Consider the following 22,370-nt stretch of genomic DNA (forward strand, 5'->3'; position numbering starts at 1 on the left):
ACAAAGAAGGTATATTCAGCTAATGTGGGATAGAATGTGTTCTAAGCATCATTTGGGACAAGTTGGTTGACAGTGTTGTTCAGATCTTCTACATCTTTACTCATTTTCTCTTTAGTTATTGAAGGATATTAAAATTCTCAACTATGATATGTATTTGTCTATTTTTCCTTGTAGTTCTATCAGACATGAAACTGTTATTAGGTGCATAAACATGTAGGATTGTATGTTCTCCTGATGAATAGAACTCTTTATTAGCATGAAATTACCTATTTTATTATTTACTATTTTTTCAGAGTAACATCCTTTACTCTGAAAACTGTTTTGATATTAATATAGCCACTCTCATTTTTTAAAATTAGTATTAACATACTATACTTTTTCCCACTGCTTTATTTTCAACTTGTACTTTTATGTATATAAGTACATTTCTTATAGGCGGCATATATTCAGGTATTACTTTTTAATCCAAACTGACATTCTCTGCCTTTTAGTTGACATATTTAGTGTATTTATACTTAATGTGATTATATGATTAGGTTGAAGTTTGGTTGTTTGTTTCCTATTTGTCCTATCTGTTCTTTGTTATCTCTTTCCTCTTTTTTGCCTTCTTTAGGGTTAATTTTTTTCTTATGAGTCTATTTCATCTCTTTTGTTGGTTGATTAGCTATAAGATTGTTATTTTAATGGATGACTTAGCATTTACAGTAAATATCTTTAACTTGTCACAATTTACCTTAAAGTGATATTATACCTTTCTAGTATAAAACCCTCACGATAATATATTTTTTCATTTCTCCCTTCTAACCTCTGTGCCATTCCTGTCAAACACTGTATTTTTATGTAACCCCTACTCTATATTGTTATCTGTTTAAACAGTTAATTATCTTTTAAAAATATTTAATGACTATGAAAAAATTTGATCTACTTATCCATGTAGTTATCATTCCTGCTGCTCTTCATTCCTTTGTGTAGATCCAGACTGATATCTGGTATAATTTTCCTTTTGTATGAAGGACTTCCTTTAACATATCTGTAGTGCAATTTCCTGGTGGTGAATTCTTCAACTTTTATATGTCTGAAAAAAGTCTTTATTTTGTTTTTACAGATATTTTTGCTGATTAAAGAGTTCTATGTTGAAAGACTTTGTTTTTCTTTCAGCATAGATAGTTCTTGACTTACAATGGTTCAACTTATGATTTTTCAACTTTATGATGATGCGAAAGCAGTATACAAGGAGCAGTATGCCCCTTGACTTGTGATGGAGTTATGTCCAGACTTAGGCAATTTTGACTTATATTTTCAAAGTACAATGAGTTTATCCAAATAAAACCCCATTATAAATCAAGGAGCATCTGTACTTTAAAGATGTTGCTCCACTGTCTTCTCATTTACTTTGTTTCTGACAGAAATCTGCTCTCATCCTTATCTTTATTCCTCTTATGTAATATGTCTATCACTCCTTGGCTGCTTTTAATATTTTCTTTTTATCACTGGTTTTGAGCAATTTGATTATGATGTAACTTGGTATTATTTTTTCATGGTTCTTGAGCCCGGCTTTGTTGGGCCTCTTTGGATTGTGTATACAGTTTTCATTAAGTTTGCAAAAATTTTAGGCATTATTTCTTCAAATATATTTCTTCTCCCACCTCCCAGCCACCTTTCAGGGTCTCCAATCACATGTGTATTAGGCTACTTGAAGTTTTTCCACAACTCAATGATGCTCTTTTTCATTTTTAAAAATGGCTCTTTGTGTTTCATTTTGGATAGTTTCTATCATTATGTCTTCAAGTTCACATTATTATGTGTCAGGTAAAAATAAAACTTTTAAAAAATTTTGCCAACTTGTCATACATTTTAATCTTTACATGTACATACATTCTGGTAATGTTGAACCCCAACAGCCTTAACAACTGATGTCGCTTACTTACAATATTGGAGAGTGACTGTCTTTGGGGGACAGTAAGAAGATAGTCAAATGATCTGAGCAACCCCTAATTAAATGACAACTAAAACATACATTCAAGTTGATGTCTTTTGAGTCATGTGTGATACTGTCAGTATTTAAAACAGACTTAGAAAAGAATTAGGTGGTTATTTTCACATGAGAAAGAATTTGCTTCAAGATCCCAGGAAATATTTTTCTTTCTGTATGAAGGAATGGCCATCAATGGGCCCAAATTATGGATGGTAAATTTCTAAGGTATATTCCTCTATCCATGATATGTACATAACTGCTAAATTTAAACATTTAAATTCAAAAGAAGAATGTAGTATTTACCTCTCTAAAAGTGCCCTTATGTAAGATCATTTAAACTTCTTTCACATACACACACAAGAAAAATCATTTCCTAAATTACACCATGAATCACTGCCTCATGAAACATTTTGCTTTTCTATAAGAAGTACATTATATTCATTTTGTCCTTGCTAGATCACTGGTATCATTACTTATGGCTAGGCTCTAGGAGCCGGGAAAAAGGGATTTTTATCGAAGTGATTTACTTGTGTCAGGCCTGGAAGTGAACTGAAAGCAATGGCAGTTCTTAAATAAAGGATGGCATAATCAAATTATTGCCTTTTAAGTGATTGAAAACAGTGGTGCATATCAGGGCCATCTCTTCAAAGATGTTACCAAGAGTAGTCAGCTCATGTGGTTTACTTTATGTCTAATCCCTGTTTCCAGCAGAACAAAAAGTGCAAAGAACTTGTTTAACCTGGAAGCCTATTGTGAGGATTTCTAAAGGGCTGTACCCTGAAAATTGAGGGATGACTCACCAAGTGGGTTAAGCAATTTAGGTATTACAAACTATGAAAGTATCTTGTAATGCTCAGTCTGTCATATCCCAATGTGAAAGACTTAAGTTTTAATAGACTTACCTTTAGATTTCATAGGCAAATGAAATGGGTACCATATGGAAGGTCGGCCTTTCTAACATCTAATGCTCATTTTCTAGGCAAAAAGAGTGTATCATCACCCTAGGTGATCTTTACAAGATCTCTTCTGACTACTTTGTAACCACCAATTTCAGGAATAATACACATGTCAGATGTACAATCACAGCCAAAAAATGGGCAAAATAGAGGATAACTACAGTGATTATGTTTCTCCTGCCCAAATGTTCAGCACCATTTGAAGTCATTTGGAGTATTTATCAGATTCTAGACAAACAGAACCAGCATACCCTGCCACCACTGGAACTAGTTGCCCTTCTTCTATCTTTGAAACTCAAGTGAAAATTTCTCAAAGCTCAAAAAGCGAAACCTTCCCTTCTCCTCACATTCCTTTGCACCACCACTGTTCCTATTATACTCCTCCTTTTCTGCACTTACTAGATTGATGCCAAGTATGTGTTTGCATGACCATCTTCCCTCCTAGACTGACCTCTTTCCCTGACCAGGGAAAAAACAATGCTTGCTTTATCTAGGCAGGGGTTCTCAGACTTTAGGATGCATCAGAATCACCTGGAAGGCTCATGAAAACACAGGTTGTCAAGCCCCATCCTAGAGTTTCTAAATCAGTAGGTCTGGGGTGTGGCCTGAGAATGTGATGTTCAATACGTTTCCAGCTGATGCTGATGCTGCTGGCCTGGAGGTCACACTTGGAGAACCACTGCCCTAGTATAGTTAGTTAGAAGCAAGTTTGCTGGAGCTCTGTCACCTGCCAGCTGTGTGCTCGCGTGCAAATTACTTTACTTTTCCATGTCTCCCTTTTCTCATCTCTAAAATAAGGATATTAATATGATTGAGTTCTTAAGGTTATTATTAAGTGAATTACTAATACACTACAGATCTTAATTGGTACCTGGTATATAAGTACTTAATAAATGCTTATAAGTAACAAAATTAAATTATCTTTATTGTTATTATTGAGTATTAAGATCATGTGTTCCAAAAACTGGTTACATAATCATAATAATTTTAGATAAAATTGAGACTTCTGGTTGCTACTAACTTGCCATGCTTCCTTTAAATCTCCCTACCTTATATACGTCAGAGAGAAAATTAAATAAAAATTGAATGTTATTTCAACTTACATTCTCATTTTCTCTCCTAAATATAGACCTGGCAAAACTGTATTCAAGGAGAAAATGTCAAATCCATTAAAATCAAATCTAATTTATAGGAAACAAAATATTTAAAGTTGTTCTTGCTCATCAATTTGTTCATGTTTACATCATGTTTTACTGAGTCTTTGTAAATAACTCCTTGTCACAATATTTTTCTAAAGATTTATGCAAATACATTATAAATTACTGGAAGACAATATATCAATATTTGTAGCTTCCACAAAATACTTAATAAATGAAAGCTTTAGATAACATAATTTGAGAGGTATTATAAATCATTAATTTTAATTACAGAACTGAAATATGCAATCCATTTCAGAAAAACAAAATAACTCTAAATTAATCTTTTAAAAAGCTTTTAGACTTTATTTATTTGACTTAATCCTATTGATTTTTCTTTTCAGTAGTAATATACATTTCTGGTTTTATATTATCATTAGCTACTTAAATAAGTAAATTATATCACAAAAAAACACAAAAACCAGTATGCATAGTTTCCTAAGTTTTGTATGACAACTAAAAGAGAGGTTTCAGGCAAGATACAGATTACTCAGCCTAGAAATAAACTTTAGTAAACTGTCAGGCAGGGAACAAATATTCTCTATATACAGATAAAAAGAAAGACATAAGCAAGAAAAAAGTAAGATAATTTACAGCTATAAGTCAATTGTGAGTAACTCTACTATTATATCAGACTTTGTTTTGTTTGGCACTTCCAGTTTATATAGTTTTGAAAAATAAATGCTTCCTCTTGGAAGCTGTGGATAAGTTAATAACATTTTAAATGCAGAAATATATCTTGTTAGTTAAAAGAATTTTGTGGTGACTTCTATAATTTTGAAAAAAAATTAGTTTTGTGAAAGGTCATTCCTTTTTTGTTTTCAACAGATTAATTTCATTAAATTACTAGATTTTATTAAAAAGCAGACTTTAATCTGGTTACTAAACAAAATTGCTTTCATTTTATGCATGCAGACTTTTATACTAAGTATCTTCACTGGAGATTAAAAAGCAAATCGATTCTTTCCCAAGAATCTATGCAATCAGATTCCTTATCTACATCTGGGCTTTGATTTCTTCTATGGAGTGAGGGTGTGTGGGGAACTGGTGGGGTGGATCAGATGATACTGAAGATTTACTATGGCTGTAACAATTTATGAATCTATAAATATATAAACAAAAGTAAAAATTTTAAAATAGCTGTTTTGAAAAAGACCAGTACTAGTTGCAAAGAACCATGGCTTCTAACCCCAAATCTTCTACTATTTGGGTGGCCCTGGACAAGTCACTTGAGCTCCCTGGGCCCTAGTTGCCCCACTGGTATAATGACAGGGATAAAACTAGATAACTCCTACATTTCATTCTAACTTCAAAATAAATACTTCCTGGAAAGCTAATTAAATTTCTTTTGGAAGTTTAAAATCAAAATACCAAGGTACACTTTAGTACATATACTATAATTTAAAAATATTTCCTTACTTTTTAATTTATATTTGAGTAAGAATAAACTACATGCCAATAATTTAAAATAAAGTTATTTACATTTTTACATGATTGGAATGTTATAGCATGTTGCTCAATAATCCCAGAAAAAAAATTCAATTTTAAACTCTTTGATTTTTGTCTTTCTGTTCTGATATCTACTTTAGTCAGAATGCTTGTGTTCCTGACAAAATTCCCATGTTGAAACCTAATCCCCAATGTGATGATAATAAGAGGTGGGGCCTTTGGTAGATGACTAGTTCATGAGGGTGGAGCCCTCATGAATGAGATTAGTGCCCTTATAAAGAGGCCTGAGGAAGCTTGTTTGCCTCTTACACCAATAAATCACCATTTATGAACCAGAGGGCAAGCCCTCACCAGACACCCAATCTACCAGCACCTTGATCTTGAACTTCCTAGCCTCTGGAACTGTGAAAAGTAAATGTACATTTTTGTAAGCCACCCAGTTTGTGGTCTTTTGTTATAGCAGCCCAGATGGACTAAGATACATCTAAGCAGCACTGTAGTCCTGGGTTCTGTCCCGCCAAGCAGAAGTGATACAGATGTTGTCTGTCCTCTCATATTGCAGAAACCCTAGTCTGCTCTGTGGCTCCTGTTAAAGAAGGTGGATTTCAAGGGAACACTGTGAGTCAGTGGCAGAAGGGGGCAGATCAAAGCGACTATTATTAACTTTTGCCATTTTCTATTTTTAGTATTTTTACTTTCAAGTAGCTTGCCTTTCATGTAGTGGTTGCCCTCAACATGCAGGGTGGTTTGGTCTTTTTTAGCAGACCTCACTGAAATGACATTTCATGTTTACTTTGTTGTAAACAGTATATAATCTACTTTGTACAAGTCATCATAGTACTCAAATATAGTTGCATTTATGTAAGATTAAGAGACTTAGCAAACTAAGTTACAAGCCATACCCATTTTGCTTTTCACTAGGATTAAGATTAATCTATTTATTTTCTCAGCCAGCAGCTTTTTCCCCCAAAAATGTATATAATATAAATAATCTTCTCCTTTGCCCAACTCTAATCCACCGATCGCCTTCTAATGGTACAATGTAAGAGCCATATGAGAACTTATGTAGTTGGCGACTTGCGGAACTACTACAGGTTGGACTTATCAGTTCACAACGTGCATAACTTCTTCAGGAGCCCCAAGTGGCAGTTTTCTTTTCTCCAAAGCTGGCCAGAGTGCTGGGAATAAAGCCCAGATAAGAGCAGACCTCCCAAGCAGGGGAAGGTAAACACAGAGAGAAGAGGTGAACTAAGTGCATGAAATTACACTGCAGAAAGTCTCACTCTAGACCAAACAGTAAGGAAAAAAATGAATAAAATGTCCAGAATTCCAAGGTAGAAGAGGATTTTAAAAGAAATGCCTATATTATGGGGCAGCTGGTAAAAGTGCTGAGCATGGCATTTATTCAGTCTCCTGCTGAGTCCTCTGAAATGGCACAAGAGCCAACAGTCTGTATGAGACCCATGGTGTGCAGAAGGGAAATCTACACAATCCTCACATTGCATTTCCCTCATGAATTTCCTCCTCTCCACCTCTAAAGTTATCAGCACAGCTTTTGATGATATAAAGAGGATTTCCTTGGGAAGTTCATTAGAATTTACTGTAGGGAGTGTTATAGACTGTCTTCAAAGGACTACTCATTTCTACGGAAGCACGAGGGAGAAGAGTAGAAAATGTGTCATGTTTGTGAGGACTGATGTCATCTTCTTCTTGTCACTTCACATCATCTGTGAGTGAAAGAAACAGGCAAGAAGTCCAGGTAATCACCCTCTGCAAGTTCTGCCCTTTGGTCAGGGACAACACGAGCAAAATAAACAGGAGGAAATCTTTGGGTTGTTCCAGTAAAAACTACTAAGTCTCTTACATGGGAAAGAATATTAGACTGCCGTCAGTTTGACAGCAACACTTTAGGCCAGGAAACAACGAAAGTAACAACATATTTAAGATTTGGCAGGAAAGAAGATGAGAATCCAAGATTGTGTATCTAGTCAAACTGACTTTTGAGAATAAAGGCCAGAGACAAACTTGTACACATACAATATCAAGGAATATAATAAGGCCCCTGTGCCTTCCCTGAGGAATCTACTGAAGAATGAATTTAGGACAACCAAAACCACTGGAGAGTGACTGACATAAGATACTATATTAGTGGGCATGAAATGTACATTTACTTGTAGAACTAAAACTGAGCCATATTTATATGAAAGAAAGAATATACAGTGCATAATGACAAAACACTCTGAAAAAGGTAGATGAAGTACAATTTTCAAAAATGGGAGGAGAATGGGAAGAGAAAATGAATAAAATAAGGCTATTGATTGTCTATATCTATTAACTGGATTAAAGAGATATCACTTCAAATCAAATGCCTAAAGAGAATGAAAGAAGGGGAAAGAGAGAAGTTACTAGTTCATTTTACTATTGCTCAAATAGGAGACCCAATAGAAAATTAGAAAGGGGAGGAATGTAAGTTTTTAAAAGGTATTAGCATAAAGGTAAATATTAGAACAAAAATACTTGTTACCAAAAAAATAGTAAAAAAAAAAAAAAGGTTCCTAATAAAATAGACCACATAGTAAAAGACTATATAAAAGTCTATTTGAATATTACATAAAATGACACAGCTGAGCCCAAACATATTGATATATACATTACATATATATTATATACTCACAGAGATGTACAAATACATAATATATTAATGCACATTGTTATGTGAAAAAAGCAAGGTGAAAAAATGTGTACTGTATGTTAATTTAAGAAAAAAGGGGAAAGAATATATAAACATATCTGCTTATATTAAAAAACACAATGGAAGGATAAACAATATTTGGTTTTTTTAGTGGTTACCCATAGGGGAGGGAGGACAAAAGGTTGAAGAAACACAGATAGAATCTTGATGCCTTTGAATAAGCCATGTTCTGTAGTTTTGTCTTGAAATTATGTGAATCATTTATTAAATAATTATATAACAAAATTATATATTTTTTTAAATTCCAAAAAATAGAAAATAAAACTAATGAACCTAAATGTGTATCACTGGGCTAGTGGTATAATAACACAGAGGAATGATTGCAAGTGACTTTAAAACATTCCAATAGTAAAATTAAGGGTAAAAAGCCTAAAAGAAACTTAAAAACTCACTCTGGTAAAATATAGACTAAGGACAAAAAGAACCACAAAAAAAATGTAAACTATTTTTAGCTGCCACAGTATTGAAGATATGCTGATATGCGTACTCTGAGATTGTGATGTGTCTTTATCCTGTGGGGCAAAGCAAATAAATAACGATGGAATATTCTATCATTCCTGGTATTACTGAGAACCAGATTTTCAGTGTGAGAGAAGAGATATGGGTATAAGCTCAAAGAGGTTAAGTAAAAACCCTGTAGTCTTGAATTTAAATGGAAACTATTGCTTTGAACTCATGTTCGTGTTGGATTTTATCTTTAAGACACACACATACATACACATACACACACACATACACACACAACCTCAAACTGAACGGTGATGGTCTCTGGAGAAGAGATGTGAGAGGGTACAAGCTCATTTTATTTATTTAAAGTTTTAGCACTTTACTCTTATACATTTTAAATGTCATATTATTTTGCAATTTTAAAATGCAAATCTGGCAAATATTAGAAATAGTATTTCCTAATTCTTTAGCAATAAGCTGGATGATATTTTAGGAGTCTTTTTAACACCTAGTGTCCCAGTCTCTTGTCTACTGTTCCCTAAAGGCCGTGAAAGTTTCTAGTGCTCTGAAAGAGAAAAAAAATTACAACCTATTTTTCAATAATTCATAATAATTGAGGCACAAGATTAGAAGATAGACAAAAATAACACAGATAATTGAAATCTGTAGGGAATCTTGAAAAGTATGCATCTCTAAGTTGGTACATCTTACTCTGTCGCCTTTTTTCTGGTTTGAACCACAAGCACTAAAATGACCCTAACAGCGTATCACATCTACCACCGTAAAGACAGGCAGAATAAGGCGTTCGCAGAGATCAGATCTCGCCAGCTTTGTAAACTAGCATCACCATGTGGGCCTCATAATGAAGTTATGAGTTTCTTTATTCTAACCCAGAAAGAGGAAAAATCATCGTACGGTGGTAAAATTTCTGGGTAAGAGTTTTCCTTGCTGACGATATTTCCCCGGTCTCTCAAAGGTTTGAGCCAGGAATCAGCAAACTTTTTCTGTAAAGGACCAGATAGTAAGTATGTCAAGTTTTACAGGCCATGTGGCCTCTGTCACATATACTCAGCTCTGTCATTGCGGCACAAAAGCAGCCACATGACCGTGTTCCAATAAAACTTTAAGACAGATAATAAAATTTATTTTCATATTATTTTCACATGTCAGGAAATATTACTTTAAATTTTTTTTCAACCATTTAAAATGTAAAAACCATTCTTAGCTTGTGGGTTATACCAAACAGGTGCCAGGCTGCAGTTTGCCAACCACTGCTCTAGAGTGTTTACCCAATCAGAGAGGGGCCCCACAGGACCTGCACTGCTCCTAAGGAAAAGTGCTTCGAAAATTCTACAAATTGGCCTAGAACTGTGTTGGAGCCAAATACTACTTTCTTTCTAGCACCCTAAATCATTATGAAAGATCCAGAAATTATACATAAACTGTGAACCTCTTTAGCAAATCTGCCAAAATGCTTCTTCATTATCCTGATGTAGATAAAACTTTTATAAATTCACAGAATATTAGATTTGCAACTTACTTTCCTAAAGTCTCCTTTCTCATCTAAACCAAGAGCATCTTTGAGTTCTGGGCAAAAAAGGCCCAAATCCGACTGGGCCTGTGTCCAAACTTTGTGTGTTTGAAAGTTTTATTCAATGCAAATGGTTTTAAAACCAATTTTATTGAGACTCTCAGTATGAATTTTGAATCAATAGAGTGATATAAGCCTATGTATTTAATTTCCTGCCCTACTGATGTGACCAAGAAAACAAGAGAAACTCAGGAAACGAGGGAAGGTGCCAACCACATACTTACATATTTCAGCCACCAACAAGAAGGCAATGAGGGCAGTATGCCATCCATCAGTGTACAAAGAGGAAAGCCACCCGGGGAGCAAATAAACAAGAGCTTCACCAAAACCCCAACTTGGAGCAACAGGGGTTAAATATGAAGGCAGATCTTTGAGAGATTGATGAGAACCAGACTCCCACACTGCTGAAGTCTAGAAGGAAGGAATCCCACCATAGCACACTCAACTAGCGCACAGTGTATCTGGTGCACTGCAGGTGTGGGCCGTGACCAGGACCATGAGCAGCTCGGGAGGAGGGCATGAGGTTGCTTTGCTGGGCATGGAGAAAACAAGCATTGCTCCAGCTGGTTCCTAGCTGCAGAGGCAGACAGGGAGGGTAGCTGCATCAATACAAAGTCAAAACTCCCTTTCAGAGGCTGCTTCCACCCACCTGCAACAACTCCCTAACTCAAACATAACTATTGTTATTTCCACACTGGTAAAATAACAATACATTTATTTTCCCTTCATCAGCCTGTACCTGGAAAATCGGACAAAGAGCCACATGCTTTTATTCGGAATTATTCTAGCTCCTAATATTAAACAGACATTCAATTCTAGAGATGAGCTAGAGAAAAAAATTAGACAGTACAAAACATTCAACAGTTCAAAAGAAGAAAAGTAATTTAACAGAGCAGAACACAAGTGATTTCTTTTGAAACAAACTTGTTGCAAAGGAAACAGGAATATATATTTTAAAATCTCTGATTTGTGTTTTCAAATTTTTAGTAAGATTTAAGAATATACTATATTAATAAAACAGGAACTAGCAGCCATGAAAAAGAAACAATCCTAACATGTAAAATGACATTTGGAAATGATAAAATAATTACCACATTTTAAAGGAACTCGGTAAAGATGCTGCCGAAAACAGAATCAACTAATTGGAAGGCTGATATAATAAATTCTCTCAAAATTTAGAGGAAAAAGAGATAAGAGAAATAGGGAGTAGATCCAGGAGATAGACCGTATGTATAAGGGTTTTAGAAGGTCTGGAAAGAGCAGACTGATCGGAAGGTGAGGAGGAGGTGAGGAGGAAGAGAGAAGGAGAAGAAAATTTTCCTCAGCTCAATTAAGACTTGAGTTTTCAATTTAAAAGGCTCAATCATACTTAAATATTAATTTAAAAATCTACAACTGGACATATGCCAGTACAGTTTCTCAATTTCAAAGATAAAGAAAACTTTCTAGAAGCATTTCATCCAGACAGAGAGGAAACAAGAAAGTTTCCGACAAACAAAAGACAATGAGTTTGACAGTAGCTTTTGTTCCACAATATTTGAAAGCTAGAAGACAATATTTAAAAGGAAGACTTGTAAGAGTTCTAAGGAAAGACTGTGACCCTAGCCAGGTTCTTACATAATGACAACAGAGCCTATCAGATATGCAAGAACTCATAAAGAAAATGAGGCACTTATCCTTCCTCAACTAATTAATCAATGTTTACCAACCACTGAGAATAAAGTCAGATTACAACCCCAATAACTAAAGAGAATACAGAAGAAATGAGCAGCAAACAATGAAATGAGTATAACTGAAGGTAAAATTAAAATGATTATGGCTAATGTACTGTGATCCTTATGTTAACCAAGAAAATAATTTTAGAATTATTAAGTGATTAAAAATGTATATGGATAAAAATCTATATTTTAAGTCTCACAGTATTTAAACAAAAAATTATTGATTGAGGGAGGAGTAGTATAAGGAATAATTTATATTTCCTATTTTATAGAATAAGAAAATATATAGTTTAATTCTTGGCAAAAATAGAGAAATATCAATTTTACAATTATGTTCTTTTAGAATTTAAATGCAATAATTATTAAATATGAATTATTGAACATGAAAGAAAAGACTGTTTTCAGACAAACTAAGTGCTGTTTGAGGCTCAGCTGTCACAAAGCATGTGAATTTGGATAAATTATTAATCTCTCTAAGCTTTAGTTATCTCATCTACAAAATAGAAATAATAATTTCTTTGTTATGTGATTGTTTTGAAGAGTAACTGAAATAAAATGTGTATACCCACTGACACGTGATAAATGTGGAGTGTTAGCCATTGTTATTAATAATAAAAGGAAAAAACCTGATAAATATAACAAAAGACAGAAGGAGAAATTAAAAGGTAAAGCAAATAGCTGTATTAAACAGAAAGCAGAAACAGTTCAAAGAAACATCACCAAACATATCAGCTATCACAACACTTGAAGATGGGTTAAATTTTTCTATTGAAAATCAAAGACCCTCAAACAAGACTTTTAAAAAACATAGCTACTTTGTGTGCTGTTTTTTAAAAAGACACATCGTTCATTCACTCGACACATATTTGCTTGCTTACTATGTACCAGACACTATTCTAGGTTCCAAGGATATAGTAGGAAACAGAACACAAAGGCTTGGACCTTTCAGATATTAGTGGGTGGGCAGCGCATCCGAACAGAGGATAGTAAGGACGAAGACCCTCAGGCTGAGATGGGCCTGGCCATGCTGAAGAAAGAGTGTGGCTGATGCCAGTGAGCAGCAGAGAGAAGGGCAGGTGAGGTCAGGGAGATAATTGGGAGAAGTGGGGTGGGGCCTTTGAGACCTTGTCTGGACTTTGGATTTTACTCTAACTGAGAAGGTAATTTGGATTTTCCTCTAAATGAGAAGGTAATTGGAGAGCCCTGAGTATCAGTGATATGAGTGAACTTCCTTTCTTTGACAAGATCATTCTGATTACTGTACTGAATGAAAACAGACTGAAAGTCAGAGTCTGAGATCACTTGGAAAATTAATGTACTAATCTAGGAAAGTGATGACAGTGGGCTAGATCAGGATGGTAGCAGTGAAGATGGTAAGTAGTTGGACTCCTTTGGACTGGAAGGTTTAGCTGACGAGATTCCTTAACTGTTTAGATGTGGAAAGTGTGAGAAAAAGAAGAGCCAAGGATGACTCCAGGTTTTTTGGCCAGAGCAGTGGGAAGGATGAGGTCATCCGTGGCTGCAGTGGGAACTGGAAGGGCAGAGCAGGTGTGCAGGACTGTGAAAAGCACTCAGGTTTAGGTGGCTGAGATCTGAGGTGCTCTTAGGGGGAGAAGAGAAAGTAAGAGTAATTCAGATATTTGAATCTGGAAAGGCCAGAACCCGACATGCAAATTCTATAGTTATCAGCATATAATGGCACTTCAAGGCATGATAATGGGTCAGATCACCCAGGGAGCAGATATAGACTGAGAAGGGGAGAAGTGCAAGGACTAAAGACTGGAACACACCACCACTTATAGATGGATGAGATGAGGAGGAACCAACAAGGGAAAGAGAACAAGAATGGCTAATGAAGTAGAATAAAAACCAGAAGACAGGGTAGTCTATGAAGATTAAAGGAGGAAAGAGGGAGGGTATGAATGACTGTACCAAATGCTGCTGATAGGCCAAGGAAGAGGAGAAATAAGAACTGACCAAAGGGTTTAGTGATGAGGAGGTCACTGGTGACTTTGACTAGGGTGGACTGGGGGAAGAGGGTTGAATGTCTAAGAGGTAGAATAGAAGGGAGAGAAGGAAAGGCAAGAAATTGGAGAAGAGAACACACATAACTCTAAGAGTTTAACTCTAAGAAGGAGCAGAGAACTGGGAAAGTCGGTTCCTCAAGAAACATACGGGATCAGGAGAGGGTTTTTTGTTTCTTGATGAAAAGGTCAGAATATTGGTATGTTGATGTTAGAAAGAGATAGAGGAATATATTTCTGTAGTACTATAGATTTTTAAAAATCAAAGAGTAAACAAAATAAAGCAAAAATTTTAAAAGGGTAGCAATGTAGGATTAGACAAAGAATTCAAGACAAAAAGCATTAAATGAGACAGAAGTGAATATATATTTGAATGATAACCATCAGAACAGACTAAGAAAGTTATTAAAGAAGTAGTCCTCAGAACCATACTGCACCCAGATGAATTTATGGGCAAGGCTGATAAAATCTTCAGGTAAATGATCACTTCTTTGCTATTTAAACTGATTCAGACACTAAAAGGGAAAAAAAAATATTTCAGTTAATTTGAACAAACTAGCAGGACCTAATACTAAAATCTGACAGAGAAGGAAAGAAGAAACAAAATCAAATCACTTTTGAAAAAATTAAAATAAAAAGTCTTAAATAAAATGTACGAGTAAATTAAATCCAGCAAAATATTACAAGAAAAACAGATAAAATCCAGGCAGGATTTATTTCAGGAATACAAGGATGGTTCAACGTAGACAACATGACTATAATTAATCATATTGTTATTTAAAAGTAGGAAAATAATTAAAATAATCTCAATAGATGTGAAAAGAGCATTTAACATACATTCCATTAATATTAGCATATCAAAAGTTAATAATTTAGCCATAGAAAAATATTGCCTTAATAAAGAATATCTAAAACCAAAAGCCAATAAAAACTATACATAATGAATCAAGAACAAGAGAAAAAAATGCCAATTATTATTATATTTCAATGGGATCCTGGTATTAGTGTAATGAAACAAGAAAAAGATATTTTTAAAGTATAGCTATTAGAAGAGATAAAAATCATTTTTGCAAATAAAATAGCAATTTAACTACAAGAGACTAAAATGAAAATTTATTAAAACTAATTTTAAGTTCAGTAAAATGGCAGAATGCCAAAGACATATAGAAATCAATAGCTTTTGCATACTAAACCAGGCAGATTTCTAATTTAAAATTCTATTTACAAAAGCAACCCCCTCAAAAGCCCTCTAGTCCAGTGTTTTCCAATAATGTAATGTGAGCCACATATGTAATTTTCAATAGCCTACTTGCCACATAACAAACACAAATAAAAAATATATTTTATGTAACCTAGCAACCCAAAATATTATTTCAATTACTTAATCAATACTTTAAAACTTTTTTGATACTCAGTCTTCCAAATCTAAGGCAGTTTGGTAGCCAGTTAGTGTGTTTGTTTTTACACTTACACCATATTTCAATATAGAATAGCCACAATTGACAACCTCACTAGTGCCTGTGGCCAGTAGCTATTGCACTGGACATTGCAGCTCTCATAGACCTAGGTACACGCCTGAAAAGACATGTGCAGGACTTACTAACTTGAAAATGCCAAAATTTCTAAAGAGCACAGGAGGAGATTTCAGTAAAAGGACAAAATACATGACAAATTCTTAAATAAGAAATCTCAATACTGTAAAGATATGAATTTTTCTCTCCCAGATTATTGTATAAATTCAACACAAGCTTAATCAAAATTTTCATGACATTTTTGTAGAAGACCTGACAAAAAGATTCCAAAGACTAGAAGCATAAATATCAAAAAATATCATGAAAATTTAAAAATGACAAGTAAAAAGGATTGGGATTTGCCATGTCAGATATCTAAGAGTCATCAAATATTTACATGTTATCACTGTATGAAAATTACAACAACGTGATATTAGCAGTTCAACAGGCTGTAAGAACTAGTATAGATAAGCATTTGGTACAGCAAAAGGTAAAGGCAGAATCAAAATACGTGGGAAATGAAAACGTTGGTAAATATGTGGTATTCAGGCCACTTGTAAAAAATATAAAGTGATATGTCTATTTTATATCTTATACCAAAATAAATACTGCATGACTCAAAGATTTAAAATAAAAACTAGGAAGTAGTAAAGTGATTAAAAAAATCTATAGTTGAATATTTATATAATTTTGGAGTGGGAAAAGTTGTTCTAGTATGAAGTCATAAAGAAGGTTGGTCTTGAATTCCTGGGCTCAAGCAACCTCCCAAAGTGCTGGGATTACAGGAGTGAGCCACCATGCCCGGCCTGATATAATCTAATCTGAACAAATCTCTCATTTGTATACAAAAGGTTATACATACAAGGACATTCATTTCAGCATTGTTTGTAATAGAGAGAAACTGAAAGTAACTTAGAGGCAACAGTGGAATGGTAATTATATTACAGAACAGCTACACTTAGTAAGAGTATGCAGCAATTTAAAAACAAAGAATGTGCGAGCCAGGCGTGATGGCGCACAACTGCGTTCCCAGCTACTTGGGAGGTTTAGGAGGGAGGATGACCTGAGCCCAGGAGTTTGACAACAGCCTGGGCAACATAGCAAGGCCCCCCCACCCCATCTCAAAAATAAAATAAAAACTAAAAAGAAAAGATGAGGTAAAGCCACATACATGTGTATGGGGGGTCTATCTATATGTCTACACACATACATATAGAGAGACAAAGTGATAAGTGAAAAAAAATTGTTTGAAAATAATTTATATAACTTGATCTCATATGTGCCTTAGCATGTACATGTGTGTATATATATGATGTGTGTGTATATATATATAGACACAAACATATATATTTTTTAAAACATACATACATACATATATGCTTAGCAAAAGAGTGGACAAAAAAAGGAATCATAAAGAAAAAGAAAAATAGATTTGGTTATAAAATCTATTTAATCTAAAACATAAATATAAAGCTAATTTTCAAACTGGTAAAATGATTTCAACATACATGAATAAAATACTAATGTCCTTGATACATAAATAGCTTTTATTAGATCATTAAGAGAATAAGACGAATAATTCAAAAGAAAAATAAGAATAGTTTAAGTACATAAACAGGCCAATTCCCAAAAGAAAATACAAAGTTTCACCTACCGAATTGGCCAAGATGAAAAGATGAAGACCGTGTTTGATAAGGGTGCAAAGAAATGGGCAATGATGTGGATAACCTTTCTTGAAAGAAAGCTGGAAGTATGTATGAAATGCCTTAAAAACTTATACACTCCTAATCTGCATAAGGACATTTTAGTCAATGATGGACCACATATACAACAGTGGTCCCATAAGATCAGAATGGAACTGAAAAATTCCTATCGCCTAGTGATGTCATAGCCATCACAATGTAGTAGCACAACACCTCACTCACATGTCTGTGATGATGCTGGTATAAACAAACCACATAATTTTAGGTGCTGTACTATACTTTTTGATAATGATAATAAACAACTATATTACTCATTTATGAATATACTATATATTTTATCATTATTTTAGAGTGAACTCTTTCCACTTATAAAAAAATGTTAACTGAAAACAGCCTCAGGCAGGTCCTTCAGGAGCTGTTCCAGAAGAAGGCATTATTACCATAGATGACAGCTCCATGCATGTTACTGCTCCTAAGACCTTCCAGTGGAACAAGATGTGGAGGTAGAATAGATCATTAATCTATTAATGATCCTACCCTGTGTAGATCTAGGCTAATGTGTGTGTGTGTTAGTTTTTAAGAAAAAAGTTTAAAAAGTACAAAAAAGAAATTTAAAAAATAGAAAAATCTTACAGAATAACACCATAATGCAAATTTTTGTACAGTTGTGGGATGTGTATGTTGTAAGCTAAGTGTTATTACAAAAGAATAAAAAAGTTTTTAAAATTAAAAATTCTAATTTTTTAAAGTTTTTAATTTTTTAAAAATTTTAATTAAACATTTTAAAAAGTTACAGTAAGCTAAGGTTAATTTATTATTGAAGAAAATATTTTTTTAAATTTAGGATAGCCTAAGTGTAAAATATTTATAAAATCTATAGCAGTATAGAATAATGTCCTAGGCATTCACATTCACTTACCACTCACTCACTGACTGACTGACCCAGAGCAAATTCCAGTCCTGCAAGCTCCATTCATGGTAAGTACCCTTCACAGGTATACCATTTTTTATCTTTTATACTTTATTTTTACTATGCCTTTCCATCTTTAGATATACAAATACCCACCATTGTGTTACAGTGGCCTACAGTACTCAGTACAGCCACATGCTGTACAGGTTTGTAGCCCAGGGGCAATAGGCTGTACCATGTAGCCTAGATGTAGAGCAGGCTACACCATCTAGCTTTGTGTAAGTACACTCTATGACATTCCCACCATGATGACATGTGCCTAAGGGCACATTTCTCAGCATGTAGCCCTGCTGTTAAGTGACACACAACTGTGTATCTTTCCACTCATATGAGGTACCTGGACTAGAAAACTTCAAAGACAGAAAATAGAATAGAGATTACCAGGGGCTCAAAGGGAGAGAAAATGGAAAGTTATTTTAGTGGGTACAGTGTTTCTGTTTGGGATGATGAAGACATTCTGGAAATGAATAGAGGTGATGGTTGCGTGACATTGTGAATGTACTTAATGCCACTAAATTGTACACTGAAAAATGGTTAAAATGGTAATATTTATGTTATGTATATTTTACTACAATTTTTAGAATTCCATTGCATGACTATGAAGTTTATTAAACCATTCCCCTATTACAGAACATTTAGGTTCTTTTTCCAAAAACAATTAAAAATAACACTATGATAAAAATATATATATATATATGATATAATATATATATATATATATATCCTTGGGCCCAGCATTTTTATTTGGGGGTATTTATCCTATGGTAAGATGGAATATGTATAAAGATATATATTTTCCTCCTGGCATTATTTGTAATAGCAAAAAACCAGAAACCTAAATAACTAACACATAGGATTGGTCAAATAAATTTTGGTACATAATGGAAAATTAGGAAGCCACTAAAAAGTGTACTGCAGACATATATCTATCGATATTAAGGGAGAAAATGATTAAAAATAATACAGATGACATGATAAACTTTAAAAGAAGTAAATGTTTATACATGCAAAGGAAAGTATCTGGAAGAACATATAACAAAGTTTTGCTAGTGGTTATTTCTGAGTAAATGTGATTTCACTGCTTTTTAATCCCCTTTTTCTGCTTGTCTATTTTCTGCAATAACCATTAACTTTTTTGTAAAAAGAAAAAAATTAATAAAAGAAACTTAAATTGAATAAGACATAAATAATTCCTCCCAGTTATTTTTCCTTTCCCAGAAGTGACAGTGTGCCTTCATGTACCGTACAAAGTGCTTCCTCAAAAAACAAAAACAAAATGCCAACCAAAAGGCTGTCTAGGTTATTTATTTTATGGAACCAGCTGATAATTCTTTTTCCAATCTGAGTAACTAGAAATTAGATTACATTAAGACAACCCTTTGGGCTTTTGGTTTGCTTCTTAGTTGGCCGTAGTAGGTATATGTACAGACCATTAATGAAAATACTTTCTACTTTTGCTAATGAGGTGGGTTTTCTTTTATAAATGAGGAAGATGATGTCCCCTGAAGAGTAAGGCTACACACAAAGTGAGATATTAAAGTATCTGAACAGAACCTAGTAAAATTAGAGCAAGAAAACTATGATGCGTTTAAGAGTATCCCAAAAGCTTGTGCAGTTATAGAAGGAATAATAACACTGTGAGTTTAGAGGTATAGGCAAACAGATCCAATCCTACGGGCATTTTTGTTTGGGTGTAAGTTGTAAATCTAGAACTGGAAACTTGAAATCATTAAGGTCACATATTTATAACATCATATTCAATTAGGTTAGAAAAGTGCAATATCTGTCATCATGTCATAAAAAGATGTGTTTTTCTCTCAGATCTCTTATAAAGAAAAGCTCCCTATATTGTTACAGATAGGGCTGTTTTCAATCAGTTACAAGGAGCAATTCAATTACTAGATGGTTTAGTGCAGTAACTGACTCCAGACTAATTTAATTTCTTTAGGTCTCTAAAGATCAATTGATCTGATTTGTCCCATCCCCAAAGGCTGTTTAGGAAAAATTCAGACTTAAATACCTGGAAATGAAATCCAAAACCTTGGCCAATTTCACACTACTTAGGTCATCTTGCAAACTTTCAGCTAGTCATGTAAGAGTGCTCTCTTGGCCCTCAGACCATTGAAGGCGACTTAGCATCACGCACGTGTGAGAGCTCCCACATCAGGATGCTTATTCAATAATTAGAAAATGTGGCCACGTGCATTATCAAATCTGTCATTCTAAAGGGCAGTCAGACTGGGTACTTCTATCTCATAAGCCATGTGCAACTGCAGGGCTATTTTTACTCTAGGAGAAGTTTATATTTGTGCCCCTGTAATATTCTGAAATTTTAAAAAAAACCATTAAAAGTAGTATTAGATGGGATAAGAACTGTTAGATGGAATGCTCATTTAACAAGATGAGGAACTTATTTTACATTTTTAGATTTATAAAGTGCTATCACGAATGTCAGCTTGCTTGATTCTCAAAATAAATCTTTTAAGTGAACAGGGTTATTGTTTCCATTTTCTAGATGAAGGAATAGATTGGGAGGTCTGGCAACTTCACCAGAAAAGGCAGAGCTGGGACTCTGACCTATGACTTTTTTCCCCCAATAGATCATGCGACGTATGACTTTTTTCCCCCAATAGATCATGCTTACTCCCTGGTCTGAGACAGAACACATGATATGCACTAATCTCTAATTCTGCCCAACATTCGGCCTCTCCTGCTGGCTTCTTTGCCTCCCCACTGAGCCTCTTAATCTGTTCCCCCAAATCAAACCTCCCCTCTATGCTCTGCCATTTGGGAAGGCTTAGGAAGACTCAGACAGAGGTTGCTAAAACATGTAATCACTGAGTTGCCAAGACAGGTTGGGTACAGTGCTGAGGTCAGAAGTGGCCATGTGGTAGGTAACAAAGAGTTCGGTACAACTATGTCGTGGCTAGTAGGGAAATCACGCAAAGATGTGAAGATAAAGTAAACTAGAGGGCTGGTGGCTAGCGTAGCTCCTCCCCACACCCATCAGTAAAAATGTTGGGTCCCATAAAAGAGTAAGTTAGTGTGTTTTAGAAATACAAATAGTCAATAAGGCTGAAAAATCTTTTCTTTGAAAAACAGTTTTTGTCATTCATACCGTGCAACCTATGGATCTCAATGTAGTCATTACTCATCACCCAGATAGTCTCAAACTGCATGAACCATTTTAATGGAGTAAAAAATGGGTTATAGGCACATGATTGTCACTTATCTTCTTAGAGGGTCCTTAGACATGATGTTTCTCCTATTAATACAAGCAATCCACTCTATAGGTAAAATTATGTGACCCTGAATTAAACATCTCCTTGTTTCAAAATTTCAAAGTAGCCTTATACTCTTTGTGTTAGCAAGTATATCTACTTTGGAAGGAAAAAGCTATCAAAGTTCTGTTTCTCTGCAGATTGCCACTCATGAAGACATGAAGCTTAATATTATCAAGAGGACTAAGTCTTTGATAACAACAAAGACTATTTTTTACAGTGGAATAAATTTCCTGACCAAAGAAACCACTTCACTCAGAGCATATAATAGATCCAGCTGCAGCAGCTGCATATCTGCAGGGTTTGTAACTGGAAGGAAAGGGGGTGCAGAGAGTTGGAAACCGTATACAATATGGTTATGGTTTTTTGGTGTCAAAAGGAGTATGTCTTACAAACTCCCTTTTCGTTTGATCTTTCTGAACAAGAAAGTAAACAGAAAATTCTCATTACCTCTCAATGTCGGTGAGCCTGGAGGAATCCCGGAATCCTTTGGCAAAAGGATTGCTATCTATTTTCAGCTTGGTTATCTAGAAAGGAAAGAACGGGTACAAAACAATATCATTTCCAAGGCTAAGGAAGTAAAATGAGAAATGGCACATGGAGAATATCGTCATGTCTCTCTGTGTCATGAGAAGGGTGGAGAGTGCTAGACAAGTTCACAGGAGGGACGGATCACGGCCAGGTGGGATGGCAGGGGAAGGCCTCAGAGAGAAGGAGGTATCTGAGGACAGGCTGGAGGTCAATGGATAGACACAGTTAGGGATGGGGGCCTTTCAGGCAAAGGTGGACATGAACTG

At 34.6% G+C, this 22,370-nt stretch overlaps 1 protein-coding gene across 1 annotated transcript in view; it reads right to left on the bottom strand.

Moving 5' to 3' along the window:
* The window catches only part of TBX20 (T-box transcription factor 20), a 54,013-nt gene that overhangs the window by 9,738 nt on the left and 21,905 nt on the right, over positions 1 to 22,370 (bottom strand). Inside the window, exon 6 of the mRNA XM_045564417.1 lies at positions 22,024 to 22,100. Within this exon, the coding sequence (XP_045420373.1) occupies positions 22,024 to 22,100 (77 nt within the window). The remainder of the gene's footprint in view (positions 1 to 22,023; positions 22,101 to 22,370) is intronic.

This window comes from Lemur catta, chromosome 11 (assembly GCF_020740605.2).
Source record: "Lemur catta isolate mLemCat1 chromosome 11, mLemCat1.pri, whole genome shotgun sequence".
Lineage (NCBI taxonomy): Eukaryota > Metazoa > Chordata > Mammalia > Primates > Lemuridae > Lemur > Lemur catta.